We start from the raw sequence: 26,168 nt of genomic DNA on the forward strand, positions 1-26,168 counted from the left end.
ATTTGACCTGCTGGCCTAACTTGCTTAGAGGGCCAGAGATCCTGGATTCATATTCCCCAAAGAACTCTGCTGGCAGATGTGAAATCTATGGCTCTCTTGAAGTTGTCTTCTCCACCAAGGGGTGCTCATGAAATCCTTCTCCTTTAGGATGTCTACTTTTTTTATACCAGAGACCAGTTTTCTGCCATCCTAAACTGCGTCTGGGAGATCTCAGGGACTCACAGCAGTCCATGGACTGGACATTGAGAAACACTGGACTAGATGATTACTGTCCCTTCTGATCTAAGAATCTGTAGGTATGGTCCTGTCTCTGACAACAATGGGGCTGGGTTTTTGCCTTGTGAATCTGTCTGCTGGAAGGTTTGACTGCTGGGATTGTTATGGGAGTGCTCTTTCTTGGGTGGAATTATTTTATTTGACAAATGACACATGGGCTGCTCTTGTCTGAAGTGCTGATCCTTTATTCAGAAAGGTTTACGGAGCTTGAAAGAGCAATCTTGCTGTGGACTGAAAGTGGCATTTGAGGACAGAATATCTCTATAGGCCTCATTCCGGTGATCCCGTAAGTGGAAACTTGTTTATGTTACATTTGAAGACTTGTGTTTTAGTCAGTGATGCAGCAAGTATGAACATATTTGTGATTCCTCTCATTTCTCTATACACTGCCATTGTGCCAAAACTCATGAAATCAGTCAGAATTGCTGCAGCTTCTCATGTTGGCATGTTCCTCCAACTGCTTCTTTCCTCTTTTCTTATGGTCAACCAACTCATAGGTATCTGGGATTTGTGTTTGTATAAATCTGGATGCTTGCCCTAATTCATATCTGGATCACATTGACTACATGATAAAGATATTAGGGATATTCCTCTTGCTTGCAAGCATCCCAAATAACGGTGTGTCTAGACTACAGGGTTTTGTTTTGTTTTAAAGTGTCCTTTTTTCAAAAAAACTTCCCCTGAATCTAGACTGCTGCTGCTTTCTTTCTAAATTAAATTGAAAGAACGTGGTGGTTTTTTCAACTGCAGTAATCCTCATTTTATGAGGAATGACTCCTTTTTTCGAAAAAGTGGTCTTTCGAAAAAAGGCATTCTTGAATGCAAATAGGGCTTTTTCGAAAGAGAGCATCCATTTGAAATCAATAGAAACATGCTGATATGAACCCGTATCTCTAAAGAGAACTTGAGCAGCTGAAATTTCATGAGTGTGTGATGTACTCTGAAGGAAAGGTCAAAGATTAGCCTGAAGATTCTAGCCCAGCAAGAACCTGGATGTTGTCAGTCAGCCTCTCACCTTGTGTGCCTCCATTTAGTCTTATTGCGTAGCCAAACAGTATAGAATTTAGAACTTAGGAAATTCTGGATTATGACATTCAACCCGTAACAGAACACTTTTAGTCAACAACAGCTACCAATGAATCTCTTGAAGTGGAATTCACAGCAGCATTGTCACATTTTCTTGCATCTCTAGACAGTTAGATATACAAATGGGAGAGAGAGAAGCCACCTGAGTATTCCAGGATAGTGGCCAAAACTTAGTTAAGTAAGTCTTGTTTAGGTATTTCTGTGAATTAAGGTTTGATTCTTTGCCTGTTGAAGTCAATGGGAATCTTTGGCTCAGTGCCTAGGAAAAGTATTGGACTTGGCTACACTTAGTTCTGTGGTCCTTGTATTTTCCTACAGAACATGTAGAGGAAGTAAAATTGTATTGACCTGTTCCAGCCCTTGAGTTTTCTGCTGAGGTTATCAATAGGTACTTTAATCAGGATGGTGATATTTGTGTTGTGGACCTTAGCCCAGTTCTTATTTGATGAGATCACCAGTTAATCTTATTCAGTCGACCAGTCATCAGATAGACACATGGACTGGTGGGCGAAGCTGCTGCTTAGGGAGGCAAATTCCCAGCCTGTGGCCCCGCCTATATTCCAACCACCCCCTTGCCCTCAGCCAATGTCTCCCTCTTCTTTCTGCTCACCCACTTCAGCCGAATCCCCGAACTCAAATGTAGCAAATGACATTTGAAAAAAAAACCCATTCTTCTAAAATTCCTTTCTAAAGAAAATGGAGCATGTTTTCCACTGCATGCTAGGCTGTGATTACTGGACACACAGAAGGTACCTAATTAAAAGCACTAACTTTGGGAATAAAAAACATGAGTCACAGTTTTTTTATATACTCTGAAGTTTGTCAGAGATTTATTGGCAAAAACTTTGTAGTAAGGAAAAGTCTGTTTGTCCTGCTAAACACAACATTAAATATTATGGAATACATGATGCAGTTCTTCTCTGTTTTACATTTTCTTCATCAGTATTTCTAAGCTGATTTTATATTTTAAATATGCTCTTAAGCCTTCATAAAGTAATTATTCCAGAGTACTACATATTCTAACTCACTGAAACAAAGACATTATTTTAAATTAATCCGTCAGAGTGGTTTAGTATATTCATAACAAAGTTCATTGCTTTTAGAAAAAGGGAACAATAATTTATTTTGTGTAATTTTCATAACAATACATGTTTATGTAATTTCACTCCATGGTTATGTTAAAAATGTATTTCCAAACATTTTGGAGGAATGTTGTATATTTAAGGGCTCTCTTTGAATGGGGGTATGTGAAAGGCGAGTAGGGATGGATAGCAAGGGCAGGAAGACTTTGAGAGCAAGCTTTTAAGATATTGTCATTAAAATGTGTATTTTAGATAAGGTTGGTCTTTTGAAGAATGTATTTAAAAAACTATCTGAAGATCCAAGTATTTAAGACTAAAGCTGAATACGTAGATTTTGCATCTAAATGTCTATGCAAGGATACACAGCAATTGCTTTATTTCAAAAGAAAATTGAAATAACTAAGGTCTTTTCCTGACCTTTAGTAAACCTCATTCCACGAGGAATAAGGCCTCTTCTGAAAATGCTATTTCAGAAGAGGGTGTGTGTGGGTGCGGAACAGGGAATTTTGTCAAAAAAAGAGGCCTCCAGGAAATCCCACAGGTGCCCTGCTGGCCACTCCGTCCACACTCCTCAGGACTCTATAGTTCCTCTTCCCCTGCAGCTCTTAAAGCTGCAGACACAGGGGAAAAAGCTTGTGGCAGGAAGCTGGCCCTGACAGACTCCATCCACAGTGCAGCTGCCAGTGTAAGATGTCTGGCCCCCATGGCAGATTCCCAAGGCCCCCCCCCCCCACAAGAGCCCCCTGCCTATCCCAGGGAGCATGCAGAAGGCTCCCAGGAGCCTGCCAGGAGGCACAAAAGGCACACGCCATCCTGGTCTGGGGGGGGAGATCCTAGCCCTCCTCAAGGTGTGGGGCGAGGAGGAGAACCTCCAGGATCTATGCTCCAGATGCAGGAATGCGGACATATACAGCCAGTTGACCACTAAGGGCCAGACCAGGTCACAGGAGCAAGTCCGGAGCGAGGCCAAAGAGCTCTACCAGGCCTATGCCAAGGCAAAGGAATGCAGATCATGCTCCAGGGCAGAACCCACCCCTGCCCCTATTTTAAAGACTTCCCCCGCATCCTGGGAGGTGGTGCACCCCATTCCCACCACTGGTGGCAGACTCGTGGCTGGAGACACCTGTCGTTGACCACCCAGGGGGTCCAGCTAAAGAGGAGGAGGAGGAGGAGGAGGATGTGGCCAACACAGTGACCACTATCATGCTGGAGCTGGTACCCCATGGCCTGGATGTGTCCCAGGCATCCTCTGAGGCTGGGGAGGGATCATCAGGTGAGTGCTCTTAGTTTTCTCACACTGACAGGGTGTGGGTGGCAAGTGCTGAGGGGCAGTGGTACGATTGTCGCACGGCCTGCTCAGTTTGGCCATTGCACTGCAGTCTGTGCATGTGGATACATGTACAGCACCGGTCTGTGCCACGCAGCCTCAGGAGGAAGCACTGGAGCACCTGGGCTTCTGCTCACAAGCTCTGGAGAGGCCGGCCACAGTTCTGACTCCCTGGGGCGGGGGATGCCCCTCACCACCAGCCGCTGCTGCAAGGCGGCTGGGAACAAGGGCACACACATGCATGCACACAGACTCTGGAGTGCCGCACAAGGCACAAGGGCATGCCCGCATGCTTGAGGCAGCACCCGCTCCCGGGAACAGTGCTTCAAGGTGCAGGTGTGTCTGCTGCTCACACCATCCCCCAACCTCACCCCCTCTCCTTCAGTGGCCAAGGATACAAGGTCTCTTTCTTTGGGATGCCACCACTGCCGGAGCCAGCATGTGTGCATCACTGATTGGAAACTTGCTGAGGGTGCAATCCATCCCCTCATCCAGGTCATTAATACAGATATTGAACAAAACCGGTCCTAGAATTGAACCTTGGGGCACTCCGCTAGAAACTGACCACCATCCTGACATCGAGCCGTTCATCACTACCAGCGGGGCCTGGCCTTCTAGCCAGCTTTCTATCCATCTTACTGTCCATTTATCCAATCCATATTCCCTTAACTTGCTGGCAAGAATATTGTGGGAGACCATATCAAAAGCCTTGCTAAAGTCAAGGTATATCACATCCACTGACTTTCCCATATCCACAGAGCCAGATACCTCATCATAGAAACTAATCAGATTGGTCAGGCACGACTTGCCCTTTGTGAATCCATGCTGACTATTCCTAATCACTTTCCTCTCTTCCAAGTGCCTCAAAATGGATTCCTTAAGGATCCCTTCCATGATTTTTCCAGGAACCGAGGTAAGACTGTCCAGCCTATAGTTCCCTGGATCGTCCTTCTTCCCTTTTTTGAAGATGGCCACTACATTTGCCTTTTTCCAATCATCCGGGATTTCTCCTGAACTCCAGGACTTTTCAAAGATAATGGCCAAAGGCTCCTCAATGACATTTGCCAACTCCCTCAGTACCCTCGGATGCATTAAGTCTGGACCCATGGATTTGTGTAAGTTTAGCTTTTCTAAATAGTTTCTAAACTGTTCTTTACCCACCAAGAGCTGTCCATCTACATCCCATCTTGCGTCATTTAGCGCATTAGTCCAAGAGCCCACCGTGTCCGTGAATACAGAGGCAAAGAAAGCATTGAGTACTTCAGCTTTCCCCACATCATCTGTCACTAGGGGTATGTCTACACTACAGTGCTAATTCGAACTAACTTAGTTCAAATTAGTTAATTCGAACTAAGGTAATTCGAACTAACGCATCCAGACTAAAAAACTAGTTCGAATTAGCATTTTGCTAATTCGAACTAGCATGTCCACACAGAGTGGACCCTGAACTGGGGTTAAGGATGGCCGGAAGCAGTGCTGGCAGGGCATCAGATGAGGATTTAGAGCGTGGAGCTGCTGTCTCAGGCTAGCCGAGGGCTGTGCTTAAAGGGATCCGACCCGCACCCCGGAAAGAAAATTCTCAGGGGTGCCCCGCTTGCAAACCAGTCCTGGCTTGGATTGCCCGGAGTATCCACACTGGGCACATCATAGCACTCGGCCATCAGACCGGGTGCACTTTCCGCAGGCTGCCATCTGGGGAGAGGGGGAAATTGGGGGGCTGCAGGAGAGCTTACACCCCCAGAAGCCCGCAGAGCCAGCCCAGTCCTCCCCATCGGGGGCTCGTACCCCATTCCTCCCTCACCTCCTTCCACTTACCCTTCCCTAGCCCCCCTTCCTGATGTACAAAATAAAGGACACTTGTGTTCAAAAATAGAATCTCTCTTTATTGAACAAAACTCGGGAGACTGGGAAAAGGAGGTGGGAGAGGGGAAGAGAGAGGGTAGGAGAGGGGAGGGCAACTAAAACGATCAGAGGTTTGGAACAGGTCCCATATGAAGAGAGGCTAAAGAGACTGAGACTTTTCAGTTTAGAAAAGAGGAGACTGAGAGGGGATAGGATAGAGGTCTCTAAAAGCATGAGTGGGGTGGAGAGGATGCATCAAGAAAAGTTCTTCATTAGTTCCCATAATAGAAGGACTAGAGGACACCAAAGGAAAGGAATGGGTAGCAGGCTTCAAACTAGTAACAAAAAGTTGTTCTTCACAAAGCAAAGAGTCAACCTGTGGAACTCCTTGCTGCAGGAGGCTGTGAAGGCTAGAACTAGAACAGAGTTTAAAGAGAAGTGAGATAAAGTGATGGAAGTTGGGTCCATGGAGTGGTATTAGCCAGGGGGTAAGAGTGGTGTCCCGGCCCAAAGTTTGTGGAAGGCTGGAGAGGGATGGCACGAGACAAATGGCTTGGTCACTGTCTTCGGTCCATCCCCTCCAGGGTCCCTAGGGTTGGCCGCTGTCAGCAGACAGGCTACTGGGCTAGATGGACCTTTGGTCTGACCCAGTAAAGCCATTGTAAGCTCAGGGCTCAGGGTTGGGGGTCTCAGTGGACCACCTTGATTTTCATGCACATCTGCTCTTGGGTGGCCAGGCTGGCAGGTCTCCTGCCCTAGTGCTTGTGTAGTGCCTATCAAAGTTAATTCGAACTAACGTCCGTTAGTTCAAATTAACTTTGTAGTGTAGACATACCCTAGGTTACCTCCTTCATCCAGTAGGAGCCGCACACTCTCTCTGATCACCTTCTTGTTAACATGCCTGTAGAAACCTTTCTTGTTATCCTTCCCATCCTTAGCCAGTCGCAATTCTGTTTGCGCTTTCGCCTTCCTGATAACCCCCCTGCATTCTTGTGCTATACATTTAAACCCCTCTCTGGTCATTTGTCCTAGTTTCCAGTTTTTGTAAGCTACCTTTTTGTGCTTAAGTTCACCAAGGATTTCCCCTGTAAGCCAATCCGGTCTCCTACCATGTTTGCCTCTTTTGCTACGTGTCGTGTCGGGATGGTTTCTTTCTGTGCCTTCAATAAGGCTTCTTTAAATACTGCCAGCTGTCCTGGACTCCTTTCCCCTTCATGTTAGCATCCCAGGGAATTCTGCCCATCAGGTCTCTGAGGGTATGTCTACACTACCCTCCTAATTCAAACTAGGAGGGTAATGTAGGCATACCGCACTTGCAAATGAAGCCCGGGATTTGAATTTCCCGGGCTTCATTTGCATGAAGCCGGCCGGTGCCATTTTTAAATGCCGGCAGTTCGAACCCCGTGCCGCGCGGCTATACGCGGCACGGCGTAGCTAGTTCGGATTAGGCCTCCTAATCCGAACTAGCTGTACTCCTCGTGGAAAAGCTTTGCGCAAAAGGGACTTTTGCCTGAATGGGAGCAGAACAGTATTTCCGCAAGAAGCACCGATTTCTTACAGTAGGAAGTCAGTGCTTTTGTGGAAATTCAAGCGGCCAATGTAGACAGCTGGCAAGTTTTTCTGGAAAAGTGGCTGATTTTCTGGTAAAACTGGCCAGTCTAGACACAGCCCTCAGGTTTTTAAGTCTCAGCTTGAGAAAGCTCTGCCTGGGTTGATTTAGTTGAGATTGATCCTGCCTTGGTCAGGGGGTTGGACTTGATAACCTTCTGAGGTCTCTTCCAGCTCTGTGATTCTATGACCATCTGTCTGTATTGTCCCCAACCGGACCAGCCATATCAGTGGGGCGATCTACACCACCTGAGCCAGGCACCTGACCCTGGGGGAGCCACAGTTGCTAGAGGGTCCAGGAACACTTGATGAGGGAGCATGTCTCCATCCTCAGGGACATGCAGGAGACACTGGTCCAGAAGGTCTGGGACAACATGCACTGGCAGAGATATGGATGGAGCTGCTGCAGCAGGATGCAACATGTGCACGACCATCCAGGCTCTCCTGACCCACCTGGAGCCAGCTCCTGCTCTTGCCCCTGCCTCTGTTCCCCTCCCATGCCAGCCCCTGCTTCCCCTCCCATGCCTGACCCTGCTCCAGCCCCCCTCCTGCTTATCCCCTTAGCCTCCCTGGACTCTCCCACCCTTAAGGTTGCCAAGGTTTCCACACACAAGGTGGAGGAAGCACCCGAGCCACATGCCACTCCCAGCCCCAGCCCTGAGCCTCTCCTCCCTGCTCCAAGCTTCTCAGCACCCCCCCGCCTCCTCTCTCCAAGGTTCTCAGCCTCACACACCCATCCCCATTTACAGGTTCACAGCGCCCTCTTCCCCAATTACTTCTATTCCTAATAAATCACAACAGTTCTGTTTTTATAAACCAAACAGTTGTTTTTATTTTGTTTGCAGGGCAAGGGATGGAAGTGGGGAAGGGAGGAGTTGCTGTAGGAAAGGCACAGAGGGGCAAAGCACAGGACCCTAGTGGGGAAGACCTGGGGAGAGTGTCACTGGCGTCCTTGTGAGAAACTCTCCCTCAGGGCCTGCCAGATGCGTACCTCTGCCTGATGGGCCTGGCGGATGGCAGCGGTGTATGGCTGCTTAAAGGCCTTTCCCTTCCAGCCGGCCTCTGCCCCCCACCCTGGAAGGAAGGCCTCCCCTTTCCTCTCCACTATGTTGTGGAGCACGCAACATGCAGAAACCACCTGGGGGATGTTCTGCTCCCCCATATCCAGATGGGTCAGGAAACACCTGAACATCACCTTGAGATGCCCAAAGGCACATTCCACCTGCATGCAGGCCTGCCCAGGTGGGTAATAAAGAAGTCCTTGCTTGGGTGCCCAGTATAGGGCTTCATTAGCTACAGCATGAAGGGGTAGGCTGCGTCTCCCACGATGCACAGTGGCATGTCCACATCCCCAACCCTGATGTTGCACTCGGGGAACAAAGTGCCAGCCTCTTGCTTCTGACAGAGGCTAGAGATGCGGAAGATGTGGGTGTCGTGCCTTCCCTGACCAGCCGATAAAGATTTCTGAATATTGTCCTCAGTGGTCAACCAGGGACTGCAGGGCCATCAAAAAGTATCCTTTGGGGTTGATATACTGAACCGCCTGGTGGTCGGGGGCCTGGATGGGGATGTGAGTGCTATCAATAGGCCCCCTGCAGTTAGGGAAGCCCTTAGTGGCAAAGCCAGCAGTGATGGGGTCCATGTCGCCCAGGCGGATGACCCTGCACAGCAGGATGGTGTTGATGACCCTCACCACCTGCAGAAGGAGACAAACAAACAAACAAAACAGAGAGGCTGCGTCTAGACTGGTAAGTTTTTCCGCAAAAGCAGGTGCTTTTGCGGAAAAACTTGCCAGCTGTCTACACTGGACGCTTGAATTTGTGCAAGAACACTGACAATCTAATGTAAGATTGTCAGTGTTCTTGCGCAAATACTATGATGCTCCCACTCAGGGATAAGCTCTCTTGCACAAATGCTTTTGTGCAAGAGGGCCAGTGTAGACAGGTAAAAACTATTTTGCGCAAAAACGCCCCAATGGCGAAAATGGCGATCGGGGCTTTCTTGCACAAAACCGCATCTAGATTGGCACGGACGCTTTTCCGCAAAAAGTGCTTTTGTGGAAAAGTGTCCATGCCAATCTAGATGCTCTTTTCCACAAATGCTTTTAACGGAAAAACTTTTCTGTTAAAAGCATTTGCGGAAAATCATGCCAGTCTAGACGCAGCCAAAATGAAAGGGGATGCCAAATCCCATGGGAGGTCCCCACAAACACTCCAGGAGCCTCCCCCTATGAACCCCTTCCCCACACAGGGCTGTGTGAGGGTGGGACTGCAGAACCACCCAGGGATGGGGCTTCCCCCCACCACCCCTATCCCCTGACCCCCCAACTCTCCCTTTCCCTAGGGTTCCCTTTTCCAATACTTCCCCCCCACCCCCATGGGACTGCAGCCTGAGAGTGCCATACCTGCATGACAAGGGCCCTGATGGTCGACTTCCCCATGCCAAACTAGTTTCCAATGGATCAGTAACTGTGGGGTGTGGTGAGTTTCCAGATTGCGATGGCAACCCGCTTCTCTGGGGGGATGGCAGGTTGCATCTGCATGTCCCGTCCCATGAGGGTAGGGGCAAACCAGGCACACAACTCCAGAAACGTCTCCTTTCTCATATGGAAGTTCTGGAGCCACTGCTCCATGACAAGCTGGTCCCACCAGTCAATACTGGTGTCCAGTCGCCAGAAGCGGCGTTCCACAGTGAGGTGTGGCTGCAAGAGCTATGCTCCCACACATATGTTGAGAGACTCTGCAAGCAGCTCGGGGTTGTGTTCTTGCAGGGCCTTGAGGACAGCCTGTAGAAATTGCTGCAGAAACTGCAACACAATTGTCAGAGGCCATCGCATGACCAGAGGCAGCTCTGGCGCCATAGGAGAGAGTGCTGTGGTGTCCAAAAGCAGGGCAACCAATGCACGCAATGAAAATGCTTTGCTGTCCCTCAGGCTAGGTCTACACTACAGAGTTTTTGTGCAAAAATGGCCGTTTTTCCACAAAAACTTTTGGCGTGTCCACACCTCAAGTGCATTTTTGTGCAAGTAAATTGATAGAGCAGAGGGGATTTTCTGGTGTAAGTATTCCTCCTCCTGCGAGGAATAACTCCGTTTTGTGCAAGAGTTCCTGCACAAAAAGGTTTGGGTGGATGGGCAACAGGGTTTTTTTGTGCAAAAACGGGAAAGAGGAAAAAGCACAGGTGTCCTGGTGGCCATTCTATAAACAGCAATCAGAGTTTCCTTTCAAAAGAATATCCATGCAGTCTGGACGCTCTCTTGCACAAAAGTGAATCACTTTTTCGATGCACTTTTGCGGTGTGGACATGCTCTTGAGCAAGAAGTTTTTGCAGAAGAGATTTTATGCAAAAGCTTCTTGCACAAGAAGCCTGTAGTGTAGACATAGCGTCAGGGAGGTAGACAAGCAAGCAGGAGAAACAGACAAACAGCTGTTTTGGGGGGGTCCCTTTAAGCATGCGTCTCAGGCAAGAGCTCCGGGAAGCAACTGCTGACCTAATGCCCTGCCTGAACTGATTCTAGGTGACCTTAAATGCAAGATAGCATCCAACCAGTGTGGATGCTATCTTTCAAAATAGCAAACCACTATTTCATTGCACTTTTTGTGTGTAGACGTGTTATTTCAAAATAAGCTATTCCGGAAGATCTCTTCCAGAATAGCTTATTCTGAAAGAAGTGTGCAGTGTAGACGTACCAATAGTAATACACAAGTGTTTTTGTCAGTAAATTCAGGGTTGGCACATGCCTGTTAAATGGTTTCATTACCACTTAACAGTTTCATTTCAAAGGTTCAATGTTATTATGCTAATACGTCTGGCAAGCTGGAAGGTTTTTCATTTTTAAGTTAACTGATCCACTTTGTGGGAAGAGTCACCAGTCTGCAAGCTGCAACAGCCTACTCTGGGAGCTTTCAGGAACTGTCAGAATAGGGATAAGAAGTGAAGAGAGGTTGATCACTAAGACCCAGGAAAGGCATTGCCTCCCCTTGCCTCATATATCCACTGCCTATGGATGGACACAACTTTTGACCAATGTGCATGGTGTTTGGGAAGCTATCACCAGCTTTTTAATGTTTTGTCCAATCCTATAGCTACTGTACTACAACCAGACAACACTCATAGACTTCTTAAATTTATAAATAGCACACACTAGCGTCAAACTCGAAGCATTATTTTTGATAATTTATTTTACTATAGCAGTGTTTATCAACCTTTTTTATAAAGTACCCCTTTAAAAAAATTATAAGTACACCCTCTACCTACCATTTTCAGACACACAAATTTTTTTTTACCATTGCAACACATTTGTTTAAACAACTTAATTGTAGCTGGGTGGGCAATGAAATTGTTGGGTGTAAAAAGTACAAAAATAATAAAGCGCTGTAAAACTTAAAACAAAAATTAAGTTTTCTCCACATTTCATTTGTGTTGACATACACCCCAGACTTCTCTAACCCTAAGTACGTACCTCTGGTTGAGAAACGCTGTACTATAGCACCTGGAAGCCCCAGCTGAGACTGAGGGCCCTTGGTAGTAGATGCTGTACAAACCTGTGATAGAAGACAGGCCCTGTCATGAAGACCTTACAAGATAAACAGACAAGGCCATGGACAGGAAGGGAAACAGGCGAAGAGAGAGAAAGTGATTTACCCAAGGTCACCGTTCTCTTCTGGATTTCAGTTATATATGTGTGCTTCAGAGCAGAAGACTAGCATGTGAAACTCAGTGCTGAGGAAACTTCTAACCATGGAGAAGTGATGCAAGGTGGCTGATGACTGCAACTGGTAAAACATAAAGAAGGGTAAACCAGCTTGGCTAACATAAATGACCCAAAATGAATGCAACATTCAAATCTAGGTTCAGAAAGCATAGTCAATATGATGAGTCCTTTCCCCCTGGTATTTCTAACTTGGCTGTTGAAAGTGGTTCAAAACGTTTACAAACTATTGCTTGAACTTGAGAGAGGAAACATGGTCTACAGACTTAGGCACTGAAGTATTTGCCTGCCTTTAAGCACAAATAGTAGTTGCTGTTGGTTGTCTCTCGGGAGCTGAGGAAAACATGTTGTGCATTTCATTTGTGGAAACGCATTTGGCTCCAGAGCCCAAAGGTCAAAGCACATATGTAGTTACAGATAGGACATGGGATGCCGGTTGTCAGGACAGGAGAGAACGCAGCTCTGTGTCGTCTTTCACGTGCAGCTGCAAGGCGTTGGCGGAGGTCATCCTCAAACTTTGTCACTGCTTTCCTCATAAGGGAATGCCAATTAGTCCTGCCTGCAGCAGCTAGTTCAAATTGTCGAGGTTGAAGGCCTGTCCACTGTAAGTTGGTCTTCAGGTTGTCCTTATACCGCTTCCTTGGGCATCCCTGTTTGCGACTACCATGTACCAGCTCCCCGTAGAACAGCTACCTCAGGATCCTGCTTTCGTCTTTCCCTTTCCAGAAGAAGTTCAGTGAGAAATCCTTCTTCAGCAAGCCTGGTTTCACTCAAGACAGCAATATCAATACCATAGCATGAAAACTCTTTAGTGACTAGGGCTGTTTTCCGATGAGGTCTTACTGTCCATGAGCATACGGACATTCTATGCTTCCATTACCAACTTCTTTTTTTTGCACGACATAACCTGTGCATGAAGAATATTATAGTGGGAAAGCCTTTGCACAGAGACGATCCCACTCTCTCGGCCTCAGAAGTCAGAATCCAGTGGCACGAAAAAATTGCTACTTCTGGAGACTACCTCGGCTGCATTGGATGGCCATGTCACCTTAAATGCTCTGACATGCCCCATGCACTCCATAGTGCACTGCTGAAATGCCTTCTCAGCCATTGAATCATAAGGATTTCCTCTGCTTGATCCATCGAAGCAGTCTTCACATGCTGGGATGAGCAAGTCCCTAATTCACCGAGGGTTTCAGACCCATCGGCTACCCTCATCTGGTTTAGCCGGCCTGTCAAAGCCATTGCCTGGGAGGTGGCTGTTGCCACATGCAACGCAACTACGTGGAGCCACAGGTGAGAGATGGGTGCCGGTAAAAATCAATAAAGGATGGGCCAGTCCTGAAGAAGTGCAACAAGCCCTCCTTTAGAGGTACTACCCCATTAGAGGTACTACAATGCAACCCCATACACCCTTAAGCACAAATAGTGCCATTGAAATACATAGCACTGCTTACATGCTTGAAGTCACTCACATGTGAGGGTATGTCTACACTAGCCACCCTAGTTCGAACTAGGGTGGCTAATGTAGTCATTCGAACTTGCAAATGGAGCCCGGGATTAAAATATCCCGGGCTTTATTTGCATGTTCCCGGGTGCCGCCATTTTAAAATGCCCGGTAGTTCGGACTCCCTGCCCATGGCTACACAGGCTAGGTAGTTCGAACTAAAGCCCCTAATTCGGACTACCATTACTCCTCATTGTAGGGAGTCCGAACAACCGGGCATTTAAAAATGGTGGCGCCTGGGAACATGCAGATAAAGCCTGGGATATTTTAATCCCAGGCTTCATTTGCAAGTTCGAACGACTACATTAGTCACCCTAGTTCGAACTAGGGTGGCTAGTGTAGACGTACCCTGAGAGTGGAAAAGAGTCACATTACTGGAAGGGCCTAGTTCAGTATCCCACTGGTGGACTCAGGAGTGACAGTTGGGCCAGGCTGCTCCAAGCCAAACACAAAGCTATCAGCAGGGAACACTAGGCTCTGTATATCAAAATGCAGACAACTTCCATGAGCCTCTGGGCAAGGGTTTGTGTGTGGAGGAGCGGGGGGGGGAGGGGGCGGAAGGCTGGCTCCCGCTCCCAGAAGGGGCAGGATCTTGGGTGGAAGGGGTGGGTCCAGGGCAGCTAGCCCTGTATGCTGCACCGAGCACACCATGCTGACCCCCAGGCCTCCTTCAGAGCTGCTGGACTGTAGTGCACTGCCCCCTTCCCTTAGTGCTGTCTGGAGCCCATGACCTGGTGCTCTAGAGGCAATCTAAAGGGCCTGGAGAGCCCTGATCCCCTTTCAATCGCTGGGCCCTGGGGGAACTGCCCCTTTAGCACACTACTTCCATCAGTGGGCCTGCTATACGTGCACAGTAAGGGTATGTCTACATATCAAAGTTACCGCTATTTTGAATTAACTTTAATAGTGTCTACACAGGCAAACCGCTATTTCAAATTAAATTCTAAATAACGGGGCGTTTAATTCAAATTTGGTAAACCTCATTCTACGAGGAGTAACACCAAACTCGAATTAGCTAATTTGAAATAAGTGCAGTGTAGACACTTATTTAGAAATAGGGGGCCTCCAGCCTTCCCAGGGTGCCCTGGTGGCCACTCCTGCCTCAAGTAAGAACACTCCTCTCCCTTCTCTGCCCTCCCCGGAGCCCTTAAAGGGGTAGACTGTGGCCACAGTTCCTGTGCCAGCTCCAAGCCTGCCAGCCCAGAGCCAGCAGTGACTGCCCCTGACCCAGTGGCCCCAAAACATGAGCCAGCAAGCCACTGGCAGCCAGCCCTCCACCGCTCCCCAGGAGCAGTCTGACAGCTCCCAGGAGCCTGACAGGGCCCAGAGAAGGTGGGCACCTTCCTGGTCCAGAGCGGAGATCAGGGTGGACCTTACTCAGGTTTGGGGGTGGTGGGATGCCCCCAGTGTCCATGATCTCCATACTAGATGGAGGAACATGGCTGTCTATGGCAGGATGGCTGCCAGCCTGGCCACCAAAGGCCACATGCAATCCCAGGAGCAGATTCGCATGAAAATCAAGGTGGTCCAGTGAAACCCGCAACCCTGAGCCCTGAGCTTCCCCTCCCCCTTCTTCCCCTTGCTTTCCCCTTCCAGCTCCCTCCTCCCAGGTTTCCCCCTCCCCTCTCCCACCCTCTCCCACCCTCTCTCCCAGCTCCTTTCTCCAGTCTCACCAGAGTTTCATCCCCCACCCCCACCAGTTTTGTTTGTATTCATGAAAATACATGTTTTTTATTTGACATCAGGAAGTGGGGTTGGGGAAAGGGGTAAGTGGAAGGACGTGAGGGAGGAATGAGGCACAAACCTCCAGTGGGGCAGACCAGAGAGGCTCTGAGTGCTCCTCAGGGTGGAAGCTCTCCCACAGGACCTCCTGGATGGCAGCCTGCAGAAAGTACAGCCAGGCTCGCAGCAACATGTTCACGAGAAGCACCAGAGTGCCCAGGGGCAGCTCTGGCTCCATGTTGCACAGTACTATGGTGTCCCGAGTGAGGGCAACCAGAGCACTCTGCGACACAAATGATTTGCTGTCTCTCAGCGAAGCAGGCAAGCAAGCAGGGACACCTGGGAACCAGCTCCGTGTGTGTGTGTGTGTGTGTGTGTGTGTGTGTGTGTGTGTGTGTGTCCCTTTAAGCACAAGCCTCAGATAGCCTCAGGCAACAGCCACACAAAGACACTCCTGACCTGATGCCCTACCCCTGACCTGGTTCCGGCCAGCCTTAAATCTGAATCAGCGTCCACTCAGTGTGGATGCAGTATTTCGAATTAGCAAAACACTAATTTGAACTGCATTTTGTGCGTAGACGTGTTAATTTGAATTAGCTTAATTCAAATTAACTATTTCAAATTAAGATAACTAGAATTAACACTGTAGTGTAGACATACCCTAACATCTTTCCTATATCCTGCCAGATACATCACTTATTGCTAATGAAACAACATGCATAAGTGCCATGCTAAGAGCCTAAAGCACAGAGGATAGTGAATCCTAAATTCTGTTCTCTTTTTTCGTTGAGCCATGAGATGGCTTTGGGGCAAGATGGAAATAAACTGTGCACTCCTGCTTGGCACAAGGAAACATCTATAGAATTCCAGTCTGGTTAGCTGGATTCTTGCTGTGTCCTCTCCTAATTAACACAATAATTGATCAAACCAAGGAAGATAGGGTATGTCTACACTACAAAGTTAATTCGAACTAACAGACGTTAGTTCGAATTAACTTTGATAGGCGCTACACTAGCGCTCCGCTAGTTCGAACTTAATTCGAACTAGAGGAGCACTTAATTCGAACTAGGGAAACCTCATTCCATGAGGACTAATGCCTAGTTCGAATTAAGTAGTTTGAATTAAGGGCTGTGTAGCCACTTAATTCGAATTAGTGGGAGGCTAGCCCTCCCCAGCTTTCCCTGGTGGCCACTCTGGGCACCACCAGGTAAACTCTTCTGCCCCCTTCCGGCCCCGGAGCTCTTAAAGGGGCACGGGCTGGCTACGGTGCCCATGCCAGGTGCAAGCCTGCCAGCACCTAGCCAGCAGACCCTGCACCTGGCATGGCTCGAGCCAGCCACCCGCTGCCACTCAGCCCTCCCCCTCTTCCCGGGACCAGGCTGGCGGCTCCCAGGAGCCTGCCCTAGTCCGCAAGAGGCGGGCAACCGCCTGGTGTAGTGCGGACATCGTGGAATGAGGTGTACCGGTAGTTCGAATTAGAGAGCCTAATTCGAACTACCTACTCCGTGCCGCGTGTAGCCGCGGGCACGGAGTCCGCACTAACGGGGATTTAAAAATGGCGACGCCCGGCAAGATGCAAATGAAGCCTGGGATATTTAAATCCTGGTCTTTATTTGCAACTTCGAATGCCTACATTAGCCACCCTAGTTCGAACTAGGGTGGCAGTGTAGACATACCCTTGTGTAGCTGGCATGAGTTTAGTTTGACTGGTTAGCGTGGCTCTTTCACCTTATGAGCCTTTCCACTAAGCAAGGGCAGTTTTTCACTGTCTTTGATTCATGAGCTTTGCTTTTTGTCAAGCCTATGTTAATGTGCCCATGAAACAGGTCTACATGCTTTCAGTTTAAATCCTTAATGATCATTTTGCCATGCAAAATATGTGCCCTGTGACTGAGCACTCAGTGTAATCCCACGCAGAAACATGCTCCACTGCTCACTCTCTTTGTAGAAACATGACCAGCTTGTTGACTTTCTGGTTTCAGGTAGGTTGGACTTCAAGAGGAGAATTTTCTTCTGATTATATTTGTAATCAAGTGAGCTCCCTCTTCTTCCCTCTCATCGCATGCAAATGTATTGATTTGTACCTCAAATGCACTTCAAAACTGGATTAACTTCCATTTCAAACAGGACATTGTCATTTACAGCACCTGCCATATCTGAATGCTTCAGAAGCCTCAATGAATTAATTTTTACAATACACTTGTGAAGCAGGGAAATATTATCTTCAGTTTACAGATGGGGAAACAAGGTGCAGACTTTCAAAGGCATTTAGTTGGTGTTGTGCTTATTTTTGCAATGCCTAACTGACAGGAATCGAAGACTCATCTCAAACTGTGTTTAGACAATAGAAGCCAATACTCCCTTGTCAATGAGATTTAGATACCTAAAAGCTTAAATCCCTTTTAAAAAATGAGACTTTAGGCTCCTTTAAAAATCTGGGCTGGAGATTAAGTGATTTGTTCACACCAGATGAGTGGTAGTGCAAGAAACCTCTCCCAGATAGAGCGTCTGAATTCTAATCCTAATGTCTTAGCCACATGAAGGTAATGTTTCTCATGTTACTTATGCAGATATGATTATTCCTTTTCTAGTCTTAATTCCTGGTGCTTCCCATTTTAATTTTCCATTAGCTGACATATAACTTGCAGTGTGCTCCAATAGACTGAAGCTTAATCAAGGGACCTTGCTTTGGAATTTAGATCTAGCTCCCCATAGAGTAAATGGCACTTTGGTAGTACATGGTATATTTAATAAGATTGACCACATCATTTGCCTTTTTTTTTCTTTCCAGGACATGAGCAAGAAATAAATGATGGGAGAAGAAAGTCAATATTCACTGATGGTAAAATGCTCTTTCCAAATGACTTTTACAGGACTGTTGGATGTAGTGTCCTGGTGACAGCCCCACCTTATTGCTGACCAGAATATTGGAACAACTAAAGAAGTGATTGATCCTTAAGAATTTATTCCCGATATTGCAGTTCCTCCAGCAGATTCCGGGCCAGAGCTTTGGGGTTACATCTACACTGCAGGCTTCTTGTGCAAGAACTGTTTTGCACAAGAGCGCGTCCACGCTGCCATGTGCTTTTGTGCAAGAGCGTCCATGGCAGTGTGGACTCTCTCTTGAGCAAGAAAGCTCTGATGACCATTTTAGCCGTAGGCGTTCCTTGTGCAAGAAACCCCCGTTGCCCATCCACACTGCCTTCTTGCGTAAGAGCTCTTGCACAAAAAGGCTGATTCCTCATGGGGAGAGGAATAACTCTTGTGCAGGAAGCCCTCTGTTCCAACATTTTACTGTAAATTTTCTTGCGCAAGAACACGCGTGCAGTGTAGATGCTCCACAAGTTTTTGTGCAAGAACAGATGTTCTTGCACAAAAAGCCTGCCGTATAGACATGTCCTGGGAGTCTTGGTAAACAGCCAGTGCTGCATGGCTGTTCAGGCATCACAGGCATGATTGACCCACACAGCTTAAAGTCATGTACCATCCTGCTGAGTCTCAGTGCTTTCTTTTCAGCCACTCAGTCATCTGGGATCCCAGCACTTGCAGGGGGCTAGAACTGATGTTATGGGAGGTCATTGATCTCCATTTTTTATGAGTCTATGTGGTCTGATTCTTATTTACACTAAGGTCCCTTATGCTGCTAGAGTGGTGTAAAGGGTCCATAGTGAGTAAGGCAAATCCACTGGCTGTTTTTAACCTCTCTGATGCTCAGTTCAGATCGGAGGAGGTTCTGTGGTACACCGCCAAGGTGCTCAGCATGGAATCTGCAGCCCACCCCGGTGTTGGGGGACTAAGATGGTGTTGAGCCCTGAGGGTCTTTCTATGGGAACTGCCTGGAATCCCTGCTGGGCAACATGCCTTGCCCCTAATATGCCCTCTCCATTCACAACTCTGTTCTTGGCATGGTCCCCTATGCTGGGGATTGTGGAGGTTCCTAGAAGGCATCCTTGCAGTGACTGTAATGGCAGAATCCTTCCCTGGTGGGTGCTGTGGCTTTTAGGGTTCCTTTACACAGCACTAGCCCTTTTACATGGTATAAAGGAACCAGAGTTGGGGCGGGCATCTCCCCTCTTATGTAAATGGTTACACTGAGGCTGACACAAGCATGCAATGGAGCTGTGCTTTTAACACTAACCCCCCCACCAGCCCCTAATTTGGCCATTTGATAATCTGGACAATAACGTTATTAAGGTAAGTGAGACAAAGAGCATGAGGAGCTGGTGAACTTCTATGAGCTGAACCATAAAATTTTGGTGCAGCAGTGTCAGGGAAATAGGAGAAACTTAAATGGGAGCCAGGGAGGAGGAAAGAATGTGGGAATGTCAGAGAGCAAGGCCTGTGTGATGAAAGCAGCTCAGACAGGAATTCTGGCTTACTCTCTGCAAGAGGTCAGGTTATAAAGGTCCCATTTGGCATTCAAATCTATGCAATAGTGCTGGGAAATGCTGACACATAGCCACTCTCTGCTCTTGCAGGGTCGTTGTCTACAGTTAATAGGTGTGTGTGTGTGCACCATGTGCACGATCACTGGAAAGTTTTCTCTAGTGGTACCCATCACATTGGCTGTGGGGCCTCCTGGAGTGGTGCTGCTGTGGCAGTGTGTATGCCACTGCTGACCTGCCACCTGCTCAGTTCCTTCTTACGGCTAGTGATGGTCATTGGAGCTGCTCTCTCTTGCTTTGCAAGTGCTAGCTTTGTGATCTGCTAGCTAGTTATAGTCAGTTTGTTACAATTTGTCATAGTTAATGTTAATTACTATTTCAAATTTTGGGGCCTCCTCTCCCACCCATTTTGTTCCCCAAACTGGGGCATGCAGTGGTTGCAGGGACTTAAATTCCGTGCAAGCTGCAGGAAGCCTGTGCCTAAGGGCAATCTGCACAAATCTTGCCTCAGATGCCTGGGAGAGGACCTCAAACAGACAAGTGTCCCATTTGTAAGAGCTTCAGACACAGGACTACAAGGAGAGAGCCTATCCTTTCAAGCTCCTTCTCATGGAGGCAATAATCCCTCCTCAACCGACAGTGGTGCTGCAACCTCCAGCAGCTCATCATGGAGATAGGCGAGGACCTGCAAGGCATTTAAACCCTGGACCAGAAAAGAGTGAGACTTTCACCTGAAGCAACTTCTGATGGAATCTGCTCTTCCCCCTCAGCGCCAAGACCCAGTACACTGCCTTCAGTATTGGAGATGGCACCAAAGAGAGACTCATCCCAACACCAGCATTCACTGAATGCCTTGACATCCTGGCACCAGTCACACTCCCTGGCGAAGTCTACTACGGCAGCCAAGTCTTCTTCATCAGTGGCAATGGGACCCCCCTCAGCTTCGACCCTGATGACCATGCCAGAAGGTCCAGCAGGGCCTCAGACCAGGGCATTGCAGTGCCGTGTTCCTTTGGGGATCTGAGCCCCATCCTCCTCTACTTTCTCAGGACAGAATCGATGGTCATCGGCCTGCCTTCCACAATGAACACCTTTAAGACCACTTGAGGTCTCATTGAAATAATTAGGCCCCCTTCTGGGACAGACTGCTTACCCCACCACACCAGTTGTCCTCCAACTTGAAGCATGCCATGATGTGCCCATTTGCTCTGGCCACAGCAGCCCTTTGTTCAGAGTTCCAGCATCCCTCGGAGTCCTGGAAACAGTCTGACTTGTAGAACTGGTCCCGTAGTCAGTCCTCTTGGCACTGTTCCCCTGGAGAGTGTCTGTTATGAACCAGTCCTGGTCCCGAGTCATCCAGCTGACCTCAGAGTCATCCAGACAATCTGGGCAGTCTTGGCACTCCTAGTACAGAGGCAAATTGCAGCACCAAGGAACTTGATGCGATTTGAGCTTGCTGAAAGCCATCACTCTTTGCCTTGACACCCCTCTTCTCTGCACAGAACTCTGGAGTGTGGTATCTCACCTTGGCACTGACCCTTGCCCCCATGATCTGGCACCCGTTGCTTTCCAGTTGCCACTCACAATCTTGGTATGCCTGAAGTTCCAGCTAGTTCTCAAAGTGCTCCTTTTGAACCCTTGCTCCCTCCTGTACCGGTCATGGAAAGTGGCTTTTCTGGTAGCCATCACTTCAGTGAGGCGGTTGTTAGAGCTTCATGTGCTAATGTGTGAACCTTCCTACACTGTCTTTCATGAGGATAAGGGTTAGACCTCACCCAGCTTTCCCACCTCTAATTTTCATACTGGTCAGGATATATTCCTGACAGTTTTTTACTCAAAGACCCACAAGAGCTTGCAGGCCCTCATCTTTTATATTGACCATACCAAACCCTACCACAAGTCACTGCAACTGTTATTGGTGGTGGCTGAGTCTATGAAGGGGCTGCTGCCTGCCAGTATCATCACAGCATATTTCTTTCTGCATCATGGCATGTATCTAGCCCCGCTGTTGCCTCTCATGTCAAACTTCACACAGACACAAGCCTCCTCATATGCTTTCCTAGCTGAGCTCCCTCTCCAGGAGATCAGCAGAGCTTCAGTTTGGTCTTCAGGTCACACTACTTCATCGTGCATTAATTCAGGATGCAGCATTTGGCACAGCAGTGCTCCAGTCAAAACTCTTTGACTCCTCCTCATAGGTAAGGGTTGTGAATCACCTAATTGGAACTGATATGAGCAAGCACTCAAAGAAGAAAAACTGGTTACTCACCCTTTGTAACTGTGGCTACGTCTAGACTGCAAGCCTCTTTTGAAAAAGAGCGTCTAGACTACAACCAGTACTTTCAAAAAAGCAAGCCGCTTTTTTGAAAGAGAGCACCCGGACAGTCTGGATGCTCTCTTTCAAAAAAGCCCTGTTTGCATTCAAGAATGCCTTTTTTCAAAAGAGCACGTTCAAAAAAAGATGTTCTTCCTCATAAAATGAGGTTTACCGCGGTCGAAGAAACTGCTGTGTTCTTTTGATTTAATTTCAAAAGAACTCAGTGGCAGTCTAGACGCAGGGGAAGCTTTTTTTTTTTAAAAGGCCAGTTTAAAAAAAAACCCTGTAGTCTAGACACACCCTGTTTTTTGAGATGTGTTGCTCATCTATTCCATACCCACCCTTCTTCCCTCTCTGTCAGAAGAGCTGGCAAAAAGGAACTGAGGGCCGGTGGGGTTGGCAGGGACTTCCGTGGCCAACCCCATGGGTAGAACTGCCCAATAGCCATGCACTTCTTGAAGATATGAGCAACACATCTTGAAAAACAATATTTACAAAAGGTGAGTACTTGTATTTTTTTGAGATGTGTTGCTCATGTCCATTCCAAATCCTGCCTGCCTCCCCGCTGTCAGAGTAATAAGACAAGAAGAAACTGAGCAGGCAGTGGGTCAGCAGTGCCATATATACACCACCATAGCGACACCACTCTAGAGGACTCCACATCTGGCCAGGTACCACTAGGGAAAACTTTCAACTATTGTGCATGTGGCACATACACCGCCTATCTATTTGGACACGAGCAACTCATCTCTAAGAACAACAGTTACTAAAGATAGGTAACTTTTTTAACTGAATCGCAGATACAACAACAAAACACAAAGAAAAAAAATTAGGGTATGTCTACACTACCCCGCTAGTGTGAACTAGCGGGGTAATATATGCATACCGAACGTGCAAATGAAGCCCGGGATTTGAATTTCCCGGGCTTTATTTGCATAAGCCGGCCGGCGCCATTTTTAAATGCTGGCTTGTTCGAACCAGCACGCGGCACGGGGTTCGAACAAGCCGGCACGGGGTTCGAACAAGCCGGCATTTAAAAATGGCGCCGGCCGGCTTATGCAAATAAAGCCCGGGAAATTCAAATCCCGGGCTTCATTTGCACGTTCGGTATGCATACATTACCCCGCTAGTTCGCACTAGCAGGGTAGTGTAGACATACCCATTGTGTTTTATCCAATAAACATCAAGGCTGTGTCTAGACTGGCAAGTTTTTCCACAAAATCATCTGCTTTTGCGGAAAAACTTGCCAGCTGTCTACACTGGCCGCTTGAATTTCCGCAGAAGTACTGATGATCTCATGTAAAATTATCAGTGCTTTTGCAGAAATACTGTGCTGCTCCCGTTCGGGCAAAAGTCTTTTTCCGAAAAACTTTTGTGCAAAAGGGCCAGTGTAGACAGCAGAGATTTGTTTTCTGCAAAAAAGCCCAGATCGCGAAAATGGCGACTGGGGCTTTTTTGTGGAAAAGCGCGTCTAGATTGGCTACAGATGCTTTTCCGCAAAAAGTGCTTTTGCGGAAAAGCATCCTGCCAATCTAGACGCACTTTTCCGAAAATGCTTTTAACAGAAAACTTTTCCGTTAAAATCATTTCCGGAAAATCATGCCAGTGTAGACGTAGCCCAAGAATGGTTACTTTGGTTCTTTGGGGCTTGTTGATACAGCAGTAATTGAACTGAAGAGGGGAGTTATTTCTAAAATGTACTAATATGTTGTGCATTAATTGGTGTTTGTGGACCCTGCTGAAACCCACTACAGGTGACATCACTAGGACTATGTTTTAATCACAGGTATTTTTAGTAAAAATTCATGGACTACAAACAAAAATGTATTATGGCCCACGACCTGTCCATGACTTGTACCCTTGACTAAAGCTTGGGCCAGGGGTTGTGGCAGTTCGGGGGCTGGTGGTGGTCTGGGAGCACCATAGGTGCTAAGTGTTTGTGTGTGGCATGGCCCTGGGGCTCCACGGGTGTTAGGGAGAGGGGCTAGGTGCTGGCACACAGCCTGGGACCCCTAAAAGTGGCTGGCAGCTCCTTGAAGGAGGAAAGGCCAGGGGCTCCACATGCTGCCCCTGCCACAAGCTCTAGCTTTACAGCTCCCATTGGTCAGACACTGCAGCTAATGGCAGTGCAGGGGTGGAGCTCGTAGTGGGGCGAGTGGGCAGAGCTGCTCCCCTGGCCTTCCCTCCCCCAGGAGATGCAGGGACATGCCAACAGATTCCAGGGAGTCCCTGAGGTAAAAGCTGTCTTGCTCCCCAGCCATGAGCCTCCTCCCACACTAGACTGCCCAGTAGCAGATAGTACAGTTGTCTCAGGGGCTGTCTGATCTGCTCAGGCAGCTCTTGAGTCAGATGCACCAGCTGCTGCAGAAGTCATGGAGGTCACAGAAAGTCGTGGAATTTGTGATAGACACGTAGCCTTATTCTTCACTGTATATACAGAGTCCTGGTTCTCTTGGACACCCACGGAAAAAGTATTGCTGCCTTCCACCTCCCAAAACCCCCAAAAAGTAACTGAAAAATTAGACTAATAAACACAAAATCCAGCAGCCTTATTTATAGCATACTCTGTCCTGCTTTGTGTCTAATTCACCTTTTCAAATCTTTGGGCCTGAGTCTTGTATCACATGAGGTGTATGCACTGGTGTCTTCATCGATTGAAGTAAAATTACTCCAGCTTGCATAAGTGGGAGGAGAAGCAGCCCATCCCCCATTTTTAAATAAAATGCATATTTTGTTTCTTTCTAGTGATAAGGTAAGAAGCAGAAAATAGTAGCTGGGATTTTCATCCCAAGTGGAGTTTTCAAGGCTGGATAATTAAACAAACAAACACCAACAATAGTAACACTCAATTAAATCATTTATCCTTCGAGTTGTGAGAAGTTCAGAAGCTGTTCTCTAAATAACAAGCTCTACTTATACCAGTGATGCTGAGAATTTGGGAGTAAGGCATGGAAGGAAAGAACAGGCAGAAAAGAGCCATGTGTGAGCAAATGAGTTCAGTGAACCATACCGCATGTCATCTCTCCTCCTTGTAGTGTGTCCCTAGATGATGGAGAAAGCACAGGCTGATCTGAGCCATTTCTGGTTTGCTGGTTTGCTTGCTATAGGAGTCTATTTCACCGAGAAATTAGTCATGAAACCATAAATTAAAGCAGCTCCCTGTGGGATTAGACTTGTCAAGGTCTTTCTGTAATGCCGAATGAAGACTTTTATAAAGCTGCTTCTTGGAGAGGCTTTGCAGAGATCAATGAGCATTAATCAATTGCCGAGGAGAAAATTTACCTCTGTGCAGAGGGCTCTCAAAAGGGCTGTGAACCATGCAAGTCACTGAGGGCTAAAGCAGGAAACAAATAGTAAGTAGGCTGTGACTTGGTTGTCTGCATAAGGAAAAATTTCTCTCAGGGGAATAGATCACGCCCTAAACAAGATGTGTGGAAGGAGAAGAGTTCCAGATGTGTAGCATCAGCCCTCCTACCAGCCTACCTGGTGAGCTCTGTGATGTGTGGAGCTAAGGGGCTACAGTTACTATTTGTGTTGGCATAGAGCCACTGTGCACAGGCAAAAATGAACATTTAAAACTATGGTTGTGTCAGCATTATATTAGTTCTTTAAACAGTAGCATAAAATCTCTCTGGGGTTGAAGGCAGGAAAAGAGCCCATAGGATGCTATGCTGCAGGCTGGGGTGGGAGGAAACCCAAGACTTCTTTGCGGACCCCAAATCCCATGAATTTATTCAAACTGCTTGTACAGTATACATTATCCCTGTCTCATTCCATGCCTGGGAATTAATGAAGATTCCTGCTCACTGTGCAAACTTTCTGTGTAGGCTGATCAGGTCCTACCTCTTCTCTATCTATAGCACATAATAATTTAGTGTCCTGAGGACTATAATATTTTGGTTTAGTTTCAGTTGTTGGCTTGGTGTGTGGGTTGGGAGCTGGTTGGTATTGGTGGGCTGTGATCGGCAGGAAGTCAGACTGGTAGGCCATTCTAGCTTTAAATTCTATGACTCTGTGACCCAGTGTACAGGTGGTTTATCATCTGTCTCTCCCCGGCACCCAGCATTCTCTGCTTGCTCTTACTCCCATCTCTTTTATTCTAGGTGGGCATGATGTATGTATTTAACTCAATGTTCGGAATTGGAATCTTAGCCCTGCCCAAAGCCTTTGCCGATGCAGGCTGGTTGGCTAGCAGTGTTATCTTGGTACTTGCCATGGTGATGAGGTAAATACCTTTTTACATTGTCTGTCTCTGTTATCCTAGGGTTTACTTGGGACCTAGGCCTCCTTTGCAAGTCTTCAAAC

At 47.5% G+C, this 26,168-nt stretch overlaps 1 protein-coding gene across 1 annotated transcript in view; it reads left to right on the forward strand.

Annotated features, from left to right (window-relative positions):
* Positions 1-568: 568 nt before the first annotated feature.
* LOC106732119 (transmembrane protein 104-like) overlaps positions 569-26,168 on the forward strand; it is a 148,388-nt gene continuing 122,788 nt past the window's right edge. Inside the window, exons 1-3 of the mRNA XM_025185417.2 lie at positions 569-1,540; positions 17,953-18,003; positions 25,967-26,088. Coding sequence (XP_025041202.1) covers positions 17,971-18,003; positions 25,967-26,088 — 155 coding nt within the window. The 5' untranslated portion in view covers positions 569-1,540; positions 17,953-17,970. The remainder of the gene's footprint in view (positions 1,541-17,952; positions 18,004-25,966; positions 26,089-26,168) is intronic.

The sequence above is a fragment of the Pelodiscus sinensis genome, chromosome 16 (assembly GCF_049634645.1).
Source record: "Pelodiscus sinensis isolate JC-2024 chromosome 16, ASM4963464v1, whole genome shotgun sequence".
Taxonomy (NCBI): Eukaryota; Metazoa; Chordata; order Testudines; family Trionychidae; genus Pelodiscus; species Pelodiscus sinensis.